Genomic DNA, 12130 nt, shown 5'->3' with positions numbered 1-12130 from the left:
GCCAAATAAGAACTTATCTTTTTATTTTTAAATAAAGAGAACTGAATTGTTGGCTTGCTATTTTAAAGTAGAAGCAAATTAACTTTTAGTCAATACACCCTATAAGCCAAGCATTTTTAGTCACTTTACAATTGCTAATTTACTATCATTATCTTAAGGATATTTGTTATGAAATAGGAGGAAGAATAGTAAAAAGGATACCAGAAAGCTTTAGAAACCAGACAAGGCTTTTTTTTTTTTTTTTTTAAGAAAACCCTGACTTCTAGTTCCTACAAATTAAATATATATTTTCAATAACAATAAACAGCAGATTTAAATCTAAATTCTTCAGAATCAAGTTATAAGCATTCAACTGAAATTATCCTATGGTAGGAGCATAAGCCAGGAAAAAGGTTTTCACAAGACATTTAAATTATGACTATGTTCTCATTTATTTGGATGTAATGAACTCCTACAAACACCTTAAGTGAATGCAGTTTTGTTTGGTCCAACATAGTTCAGATAGGACCTAACAAAAGTAAGAAGACTGTAGAACTGGTAATGCACAATTACTTTGTAAAATAGTTTCCTTATTGTGATTACCTTATTTAAAACCCTATTTACCGGGCTGGGGCTGTAGCTCAGTGGCAGAGAGCTCGCCTAGCAAGTGTGAGGCACTGGGTTCAATCCTTAGCACCATATAAAAATAAACAAATAAAGGCATTCTGTCCATACACAACTACAAAAACATTTTTTAAAAATATTTTTTTAAAAATAAAACCCTACTTAGAACCAGCAATACTGTGTGTATAAATCTGCATGTCTGCAGGCCAGGTGTGGACACCAACACTCTCCTGGGAGAAGATAAGGAACTGGATGTGGAAAAGTTCAGGAGGCAAAAACAAACAAAACTTGGCTAAAGAAATGATGGAGACTAAAGTTAGTCCAGGTGAGAAACCCAATCAGAAAGCATAGTTCCCAGCACGAGAGCAAAGCCATTATGGTAAGGAAGCTCGCTCACTCAGGGAAGGAAATTCTCACTGTTTGGGGGTACAATGAAGAAGGCTCAAGGGTAGTAACATATATTTTTCCTTAAGATCATTTAGTGAAATAACATTCAATAATAGAGAATACAATAGGTTTTCCTTTTTAAAAATTTTATAATCAACTGAATTTAGAAATATTAAAATTACTTTTAAGAAAAAAAAAAAGTATTTCCAAAAAGGATTTAAAGTGCCTCTTCCATCTGTAAAATCAGACACCTAATTGGCACACTTCTAAGACATTGTTCATCTTTTGTCATCCTATTCTATCCCACTTGATTTATTAACCTGTTTCAAATAAAATCATTGTAACCATTTAAAAATACACAACAGTTTTATTTGATTAATATATTAAAACCAATTACAGAATTTGGAGGTCCATCTTGTACTCTGTGTTTTAACAAGTATCATAGTCTCAGCATTATTAGACATTTAGGACTCAAGTATTGTTGTGAAGGATTATCCTGTGCATTGTAAAATGTTTAGCAACATCTAGTACACAAGATGCCAGGAGCACCTTCCCCAGGTTGTGAAAAAGTATCTATAGACATTGTGAATTGTTTCCTATTGGGCAAAATGTCCCTACTTGAGAACTAACATTCTAAAACTACTGGAGTATATAGTCTCTAGGGACCTCCTCCACTCACAGTGCAAGAAATCTGAAAACAGAATGTTTACCATTTGAAAGTTCCTAAGGATATTATAAATGTAGATGTTCATATACATGAATATGGATATATATTTATATGTGTGTATACACACACTCCAGTACACTCTCCACTTTAAAAAGTCCATAATTACTAAAAAGCAAAAGGGTTTTTTTTTTCTTTTTAAAAATTATTTTCAGGGCTGGGGATGTGGCTCAAGCGGTAGCGCGCTCGCCTGGCATGCGTGCGGCCTGGGTTCGATCCTCCAGCACCACATACAAACAAAGATGTTGTGTCCGCCAATAACTAATAAATAAATAAATATTTAAAAAAATTATTTTCAAACTGAAGAAGCTAGGACCTACAAAATATCTGACACATGTGATCATGTCTCCCAGATTGGGGGAAAAAATCCTCTATGCCAAAGAGGTATAAATAAACCATTCCTTAATTATTCTATAACTAAAGAACTATAGCAGTCAATTTAGGAAATCTCAATACTCTACTGGAACTAACTTTACCACTTTGCATTTACGAAACCTACAACTTGTCCCAAGTAGGCATCAAGTTCCAGTAAGCATCTAATTTCAAAATGCCAGTATCTGTAATACATCTTCTATGTTTACACATACACTTTCTCTGTTACATTCTTCGCCAAATCTTTTATTGAATTACTTAACTCTCAAGTAGAATGAAAACAAAAGGATCACAATCTCTACCATATTTAGAAGATTGACATTTTCTTGAAAAGGAGACTTCTTTTGGTACTGCCAAACTAGATTGAACCGTTTTCTTTCTATTCCACAGGAATAAATAACAATTTACTTGTGACAAAGATTAGTTGTCATAAATGTAGTAAAAAATAAGCTGGAGACATAAAATCTGGGCTCCAGTTGTGATTCAAACTTCTAGCAGCTTAGATGACCACTTAATAGTCTCAAATCAGCTTTCCCGCTTGTGAAAAATAAATGATAATATCTATACCTCTAGAGTTATTGCAAAGATTATGATAATTTTTGTGAAATCACTTTGAAAACTGTAAAGCACCATACAAATGTTCGGTATTATTGGTAGTATCCAGGTAGTATGAGTAAACAATAGAGAAACATACACCTTATATAAATGACTTATTTATATCACTCAGTAAAGGTCACTTTCCAAAACAAAAACTCACTAGGTAGACAAAATGAAGACAGATACCCAAATGAACTAAAATTCAGGCATCTAAGTCCTAAACTCAGTCGTCATTAATTCTATAAATCAACACAGGCAAAATAACTTTCCTTTTTACCTCAAATTTCTTCATCCGAAAAAAACCCAAGTACTGAACCAGAGGTTTCATAAGCATTATTACAGCCCTCATCGGCCTTCTAACTAAACAAATATCCAAAAGATTCATTTAACATTATATCCAAAACTCAAGGGCAATGTTTGATCTGTCAGCAAAACTGTTGAGGGCAAATGACTTAGGTAAGAAAATTTTAAGTAAAAAGAAAATTCTATACAAATCTCAACAAGCAAAGGAATCAATAAACTACCTTGCTTTCTATAACTAATAATAGTTTTCCCTTTAAATGACAGTAAGGATGAACAAGGTGCACTAACAGAAGGGCGGGGCTCTTCCCCACAAGCTTTTGGGAACCACCCACTTCCCAAAGAAGTATAACTGCTTCCTCCTGCCCTCATCAGCCAAGAAACTTGAAAGATTAAGGACTGCATTGTCTGAGCCAGGGTTTTGTTTTTCTTTTCATTTGGGTGGGGATGGCAGTAGTCAGTCATCTGGCAAACATAGCCACTAAAGCACAATGATCCACAACACAAGTCTCCCTAAAGTCTTAAAGATCTAAGTTTTTAGAGCAATACTAATTTTTAAAAATGAGTTCAGACTCTTAACCCAAATTGGATAGATCTGTGTTAATGGTAATTAAGCGTTTGCGGAGTGCCAAGTTTTCCGGTCCCAAAATTATCCGTCCTCCGCGTCTCTGCAGAGGCGACGCTTAGCCCTCCACTCCCGCACGGCGCCAGGTCTCGAGGGAGAGTCCTCAAGGCCCCCAAGGGGAAGGCCGGGCCACCCAGGCCTCGGCGCCGCCACCCCTCGCTCCTCACCGATGACGATGCGCAGGTGCTTGAGGCGGGTCAATGCGTCCTTCTTGGTGTCCAGCACCTTCTGGGTGGACTTCTTCACGTCCCCGTGCGGCTTCTTGGAGAACATCCTGCCACTGCCGCCTCCACAGCCGGCTCCGGCCCCCTCCCGGCCCAGTCCCGGCCGCAGAAAGTGGAGGGAGTGGGCGGGGAAGAGCCTAGCCCAAGTAGCTCATTCACTCCCCAGCCTTGCGGGCCCCAGTAGAGACGACTCCTTCCCGGTGGAGGCCAGGGCCGTCACTTCCACCCGCCTCGCGCTGCGGCTCCGGGGCACCTTCGGCTCCGGCTCCAATATGGCGGATTCCCTCTCCGGGCCCTGCACCGAACGAGGGAGACCCGGGCTGGCTGCCCGCCGCCGCCGCCGCCGCCGCCGCCTGCCTCCAGCGGCCGCCGCGCACCGCCACAGGCCCGGCCCCTGCCCGGGACCCAGAGCCACGGAGGTGGAGCTCTCGGCGGCAGCACCACAACTCCTCTCTCCCTGAGGCCCCCTTTAGGTTAAAGCTTCTTTAGCAGCTTAGACCCTGCAGAAGCCAAAACGGAGGCAATAGTGTAGTGATGGGGTTTCACGACTCTGCCGTCGGTGGCGAACGGTCCCCCTGGCAACCACTTTCTGACATCAAGGGCTCTTGACGTCACGCCAGCGTGAGATCATCCCTGGCACTACCCACCTTGGTTTCCTGTGTAAGCAGCCAAGCCAGGGAGGAGCCCAAGAAAGTCAGTGAAGGTAGTTTTACTGAGTGCTCCATTGTAAACGTGATTCGTAGCCAAACTTCCAGCGTCCTAGAGTTTTTATTAAAAAGGTCGTTCATCTTCTGTGTAATTTAAGATACTTCTAAAACATGAAAGATGTTAAATACGTGCTTCATGCCAATTCTGAAGGCCCTCGTTGTACCAGTCTTTTAGGGTCTAATTTAGATTTTTTTTTTTTAAGTTTTTTTTTTTTTTTTTTTGTATGCTTTACGTTGTGGCTAAAAGTCTACTGTAGTTTAAAGATGTGTAGTGCATCCTTTTGGTTAAAATTATCTTCCGTGTAGTTGGGGGTGTAATTCAGTGGAGTGCATGTTAGCATGCACAAGGCCTTGGATTCCTAGCCCCCTAAAACAAAAATAAAGAAAATTATCTTGCATAAATAACTGAGGCCTACCAGAAACATATTGTTACACAAAAATTAAGAAATCTCTAGAACTTTAATTTTTTTAGGGTTAATTATGTTGTCTTTTTTGAAACATTTTTATTGGTGCATTAAGTTGTACATGATGATAGGATTTGTTGTTACATCTTCGTTCATACACACAATATGACAATATAATTTGGCCAGTATCATTCCTGAGTATTTCCCCTTTCCCTTTTCCGGTTCCGATTCCTTTTTCCTATCCTTTTTTTTTTTTTTAATACTTATTTTTGTAGTTGGACACAATACTTTTCTTTTATTTATGTGTGGTGCTTGGGGTAGAACCCAGGGCCTCACACATGCTAGATGAGTGCTCTCCCGCTGAGCCACAAACCCAGCCTTTCTTTCCTCTATTCTACTGAGCACTTGATGTTTATTTTAATCCTCTTTCCCTTGTCTGCATCTTACATAAACATGGATATGTTGTTAGCTTTTCCACTACAAAGAGAAATTCAAGATCTCTTATTACATTGATGGGGAACATCCAAGGAATCTGCAATAGCTGAAAAATATCAGTGAAATTTTGAGTGATATAAATTGAAATTGTTCTCGGAAACTTTCTCCATAAATTAATTTGAGCTTACTTGTTTGCAGAACTATTTCCTCTTACCTATGGTCACATCAACAGCAATAGTTTTGTCCAAAATACGATGAAATATTTAATTAGTATGAAAAAATAACAAAATAAGCAAAGAAAAGAGATGTAAGTCATCTGCTAAAATTATGTTAAAATCTTTGCTTACCTGTACTTGGTTTTGACAGAAATCCTGTAATTTCTTTTTAAAAGCTTAGAAAAATGTATTTAATTCCTAAATTTACAGTTTAGATCATCCAAGTTATAGAACTTGTTTTGAGGAAACATGACGTAGTGGGAAAATAAGTGAATTATTCAAGAAATTTGAGTTCTATTTCCCTCTAATTATCAGTTTTCTTACTAGAAAAATCAAAATAAGATCTGTCCTCACAGGCTTGTGAAATTCAGGCAATAGTACAAGTATTATTGAGCATGATCTTTAGAATCAGATAAATCTAAATTAGATATTCCATATGAGGACTTACTCTGAAGCCCTTGACATATAATCTCCCTAAGTCTTATTTTCCTCATATATAAATCACATCATCCGTTGTGTTAATTAGGTGAGAAAAGTTATTGAAAACTATTTCTATAAAGGCTGACATATCATTCATTTTCCTTCATAGACTTTAAATAGAGAAATTTGTATAGTTTAAGATTTGCTTTCCCACTAGACTGTAAACTCCTTGAGGACAGAAACCATATAGGTTTTGTTTAAAGCTGTATCCCAAACTTCTTGCAAAATGCTCTTTACAAAATACCTTCAATAAATTTTGGTTAAAGTGGAAGAATGAATGTTGGTTTTCTTTCCTTTCTCTTGCACAGGCACTCTGTAAACGTTTGGTGAGTGGATGAAATAATTATAGAAAACAAAAATGTAATGTTTCTCTAATAATAATTATATGGCATATTGGATAAAATATGGAATACATATTGGAAAATAATAGAAATACCATCACAGAACAAACCAACACTGTATAATTTAGACATAACACATCCAAGCCACTGCTTGTCTTCTCTTACCATTGATTTAAATTCATAATAAAATTATTTGAAAGTATAAGCCCTTTCCACTAGACATGTATTATGAAAAGAAAATATTTAAAGATTAACCTTGAAATATTGCTTGTGAGAACTAGAATTTAAATTTATGTCTAAAATCAAGAAAAATATATCACCATCAATTTTCCATATATGATCATGATACATTACTGTTTTTTAAATATTAAAAAAATTTTTAAAAATGTGAAACTTTTAAAAAATTAACAGAATTATTTCTTAAGTAATTATAGTTTACAGAAAAATTGAGTTGACAGTATGGAGAATTCCCATATACCCAGCTACCAGTTTTCCTTATTTTCCTAATATCTTACTTTAGTAGGGCAATTTTGCTGAATTTAATGAATGAATTACAAAATATTATTACTATAAACTAAACTCCATTTCCTTATTTTTTAATCTAATGTCATTTTTCTGTTGCAGAGTCTTATCTAGGGCCTTATTAGATTCAGTGTACTTGTCTCTCTAGGCTCCTCTGGCTATCATGTTTTTTTTATACTTTCCTTGGTTATGGTGACCTTGATTTTTTTAAATATTTATTTATTTTAGGTGTAGTTGGACACAATACCTTTATTTTATTTATTTATGTATTTTTACGAGATACTGAGGATCGAATCCAGGGCTTCGCACATGCTAGAAGAGTGCTCTACCACTGAGCCACAACCCCAGCCAATCTTGAGGGTTTTGAGGAATACAGTTAGGCATATTGAAGGATGTCTCTCTATTAAAATTTGTTTGGTAATTTTTGTTAGACCAGGACGCAAGAAAAGACCACTGACTCCAATTAAAATCAAATTAAAGCAAGCTTATTATTTCGACCGGCCGGGCTGCCTTTCCCTCCCAAAGCGGCGGGAACAAGACAGCAACCCCACCTTTCCTACAGCCCAGCTTTATAGCCCAGAAAGTTACACAAAAGGGGGGTTACAGATAACAGAACTCTGACAAGCATCTCACTAATGGTAGTTTACATTTTTTTTTTTTTTTTTTGCTGGCCCCAACATCAGAATTTATGAGGACCATTAGAGCCTCAGAGAGGGTCGTTGTCTGGCCAGGGAAGGCCAATATTTATGAGGTGTCACTAAAGTCTCAGAGAGGGCTGCTGTCTGGTCAGAGAGCCAGGCATGGGTGAGTTCAAGGCACGGGCAGGCATTCCAAGCAGGTTCAGAATTTGCAGTAATTTATAGTAAAGCCGAAATTAGCTTTTCATGGCTTTGTGGCAAGATGGCTCCCAATTTTAATAAAAGATCAGGTTGGGTCTATCAATTTTCTCATAATTAGACTAAGTTTATGGGTTTTGGAAGGAAGACAGCAGATGTAAAGTGCCATTTTCATTACATCATGTCAAAACTACTAATATGATTTATCACCGTTGACCTTGATCATTTGGCTGAAGTATTGTTGGTCAAGTTTCCCCAAAGTAAAAAATACTTTTTGTGTGTTTGTTTTGTTTTTACTTATTATATAGTGTGATCTGGAGGGAAGTCACTATGTGTGGCCATTATTTTTTAATTGGTTGCATTTTATTATAAAAGCTTGTTCATTTTTTTCTTTACTTTAGTTATAGTCTGTTTTAGTTTAATTACTTGTGAATGAGAAGGTTGAAATTCCAACAGTGTTGCAATGGTAATAGTACTTTTGGAATGCTTACCTGGTGAGTCATAATGGAACACAAACGGTAAAGATCTGAATTCAACAGTTAAGTTAAAAACCAAAAAGAAATGGTGACAATAATGACCAGCCATCCTTGAAGCTTTTTATCTCAGGATCAAAACTATTGAGTTTTGATCTCTAAGAAGTTATCTTTCTTATTGAACACCTTATTAAAAATTAAAACTGGCTGAGCACATTGGCACACACCCGGAGACTCAGAGACCGAGGCAGGAGGACTTTCAAGTCTGAGGCTAGCCTGAGAACTTAGTGAGATCTTGCCTCAAAATAAAAAATAAAAAGTGCTGGGATATAACTCAGTGGTAGAGAATATATTGGCCCTGGGTTCCTGGGTTTGTTTCCTAATATCATAATAATAAAATGAAAAATGAAAGAAAAAGGTTAAAATGATAGTGAGATACTAGTGCACATTCAGAATGGCTAAAATCCAAATCACTGACAACACCAAATGCTGGTGGGAATGTGGAGCTACAGAACCTCTTATTCATTACCGATGGGAATGTAATGTGGTACAGCTAACTAACTATGGAAGACAATTTGGCAGTTTCTTAGAAAGCTAAACATAGTCTTACCATACAATCCAACAATTGTATTCCCCGGTATTTTACTCAACTTATTTCAAAACATGACCTCACAAAAATCTGTACACAAACGTTTACAGAAGCTTTTTGCATAATTCCAAAAACTGGAAGCAACTGAGATTGTAGTGGCACCCCCTCCTCCACAAAAATTCTTACCTGGGCTTCTCCAGAAATTTTCACCATGGCGGATTTTAGGACTATCAGCAAAAGAGTCTCTACAAAAGAGTTCAATGTAGATAAACTTCCTATTTTCATGTTACCCTATTTTACTTGGCCTCTGGCCAGGAAGAAATCAGCACTCCAGGTGCTGGACACCCCCTTACTGTTTTTTTCATAAACATTTATCCAGTATAGTACTTTGTAGAAATGTGTAAACAAGGCCTCTAGCCTTAAGCTGGGGCTTCGCAGAGATGTCTACATTTCTAAGATAAGAGAAGTTACCACTTAGGCTCCATGGTAACAGCTGTCAGGGGGAGGGAAGAAAGGGGAGAAGCAGCTCTCCCCTTCTCAGGTGTTTTCCTTGAAGGGTTAACTTGCCCAGAACAGTGAAAGAAAAAGCTGCTTTTATATGAACTTCTGCAGACTATGAACTTCTGAGCCCCTTTCCTTACATGTTGGGTATAAAATTCTGAAACTTGATTACAGCAAAAGCTGTGCCCTCTGAACTTGGCTGCAGCCAAATAAAACTGTTTTCTGTTTCCTGTTTCCTGCTATCTTTGTTGCCTTACCTCGTCTGTCCCTACAACAAGATATCCTTCAATAGGTGAATGAATAAACAAACTGTGGTACATCTATACAATGGATCCAGAATAAAAAGAAATGAGTTACCAAGCCACAGAACTATATGAATAAATCTTTTTTTAAAAAAAAAAAGAAACATAAATCTTGGGCTGGGGTTATGACTTAGAGGTAGAGTGCTTGCCTAGCACTTGCAAGGCCCTGGGTTCGATCATCAGCACTATGTAAAAATACATAAAATAAATGTATTGTGTCCAACTACAACTAAAAAATTTTTAAAAATTATTATTTTTAAACTATTTTTAACTAATATGTAAGTGGGTGTTAGTATGCAATATAATGTTGATCAATAAAAACCATGACAATGCACAGTAGTTCTACATCATATATGATCAAAAAACTGTAGAAATCTTTTTAAAAAATTTTTGTAGTTATAGATGGACAGCATGTCTTTATTTTGTTTATTTTTATGTGGGCCTCATATGTGCAAAGCAAGCACTCTGCCATTGAGCTACAGCCCCAGCTCAACTGCAGAAGTCTTTAAACACAAAATCTAATTACTAGAATCAGAAGTTGATTAAGGTATCCTTGATATTATAAGGTATATATTAAGGTATTGATTAAGGTATCCTTGATATTATAAGGTATATATTAAGGTATTGATTAAGGTATCCTTGATATTATAAGGTATATATTAAGGTATCCTTGATATTATAAGGCCTAGGTCTTGAAAACTAATTCTCAAGTGGATTCTACTCTAGAACTGTTTCTTGACTACTTCTTGTTGTATCTCTTTCAGAGTAAAATAGAACCTTCAAATTCAGATGTAGCATCCACAAAGTCAAGAAGGTACTCCAAACTCTCACAGCAGATAACTTAAATTCGGCACCTGCTTCTCAACATCTTCTCTTTGGACAACTTCCTTTGTAATCCAACCTTTTGTTTTTGGAGGGACAACCCTTTTGTTCATCATCTCTATTTAATCATATCCTATCACCACCCAGCTTAGTTTTTAACTCTCCACATTATTCAAGAATCTCTCTGTAATCCCTATCTTCTAAACCTTGGAGATCATAGGCTGCTTTTTGTAAAGAAAATTTCCCCAGGCATTTGCTATGGTTATTTGTTTTATTTCATTCCAACTTTTGCCCAGTTAAAAATTGCATATTTTATATTGTAGGTTTTCATTTTGGAAATCTCTTTTTCTCCTTTATCTTTCTCATCTTCACTTTCTTAGAAAAATTACAAGATTTTCTTCCAGTTGCCTCCATCTATAAAGTCATTTGCAGCTCAATATCATACTCCTGATGCATTGGTTTAATCCAAGTTGAAGCATTATACGGAAAGAACATGCTTTTTATTTGACCATCCTCAGTGGTTAGTGATTCAGCATAAGGGTGATCTGGGGAGTTGTCCAGAAGTAACAATACCCTGACATCTTCTTCATGGAATTTTAGAACATTAAGTTGAAAATACCAGATCTTAGGAACAAAGTTTTGAAAGAATTATTCTAAAGACAATTCTCTGGTAAACCAAACATCTTTTACTAGGTTTTTATATCACAGGTAATGTACTTGTGTCCTCTTTCCCATTTTGGGGCATCTTTGATTTGCCAGTAATGATTGATTTTAACTTATGAGTTCCATCTGCATTTGCACATAAAAGGGCAGACAACCATTCTTTATTTTCTTCTCTGGAAGGCAGATATCTTTTCTACTTGTCTGAGCGTTTTCTGGCATAAAGAGGTAAGTCTCATTCCCATTGTATACCTGAGCTAGACACAGTTTCTCTTCTTTGATTATCATACAGTTTTTGTCCGAATGGCTCAACATTTTCTCAACCTGAACTTAGAAACTATTCTCCACAAACTTATCAGTTCCCAATTGTATATGTACTTCAAAATCTAAATAGCCAGGGCTGGGGATGTGGCTCAAGCGGTAGCGCGCTCGCCTGGCATGCGTGCGGCCCGGGTTCGATCCTCAGCACCACATACCAACAAAGATGTTGTGACCTCCGAGAACTAAAAAATAAATATTAAAAAAAAATTCTCTCTCCTCTCTCTCTCTCTCTCTCTCTCTCTCCTCTCTCACTCTCTCTTTAAAAAAAAAAAATCTAAATAGCCAACCAATAGTAGCTTCGAAGTCTGTTCACCTAAAAACATGGTGCCAATCTCTCTGCAGCAACTTGAAGCTCCATGACTCCAGGGCACCAGCTGAGTAATTCTATTGTTACCACATGTAGGCCACATCATCTACATCATTATATTTCACTCCTGTCATCGCTGTACTGATTCTGAACGAATCCATTGCACTTTAAAGAGATGGTATAGCTTTGATCCTTCTGAGAACCTTAATTTTTCTCCTCCAAATTCAGTGTTGTACATTTTCCTCCCTTATTTATACGGAATTTGATTTTAAACAACCAATAACAACAACAACAACAACAACAACAACAAAAAGAAACTGAAAAGCCTTACTAGATTGGGAAAAATATTTTAAAACAACAATAACTAGTGGAAAGTTCCAGAA

General features: G+C 36.9%; 1 protein-coding gene across 10 annotated transcripts in view; it reads right to left on the bottom strand.

Annotated features, from left to right (window-relative positions):
• Window positions 1-4385, bottom strand: part of RALGAPA1 (Ral GTPase activating protein catalytic subunit alpha 1) — a 224815-nt gene extending 220430 nt beyond the window's left edge. For 3 of the 10 annotated variants that reach the window (XR_014021551.1, XM_081290571.1, XM_081290573.1), the window contains exon 1: window positions 3776-4382. Coding sequence is in view for 8 of the 10 variants with exons in the window: in XM_081290571.1 (XP_081146697.1) it covers window positions 3776-3881 (106 nt within the window). In the remaining 2 variants the exon portion in view is untranslated. Of the gene's footprint in view, window positions 1-3775 lie in introns of all 10 variants that reach the window. The other 7 variants (XM_081290574.1, XM_081290575.1, XM_081290579.1 and 4 more) reach the window with 4 other exon arrangements.
• Window positions 4386-12130: the final 7745 nt, after the last annotated feature.

Source organism: Spermophilus citellus, assembly GCF_964194105.1.
Source record: "Spermophilus citellus genome assembly, chromosome: 4".
In the NCBI taxonomy this organism is placed as follows: Eukaryota; Metazoa; Chordata; class Mammalia; order Rodentia; family Sciuridae; genus Spermophilus; species Spermophilus citellus.
This window is presented reverse-complemented; position numbering and strand designations above follow the sequence as displayed.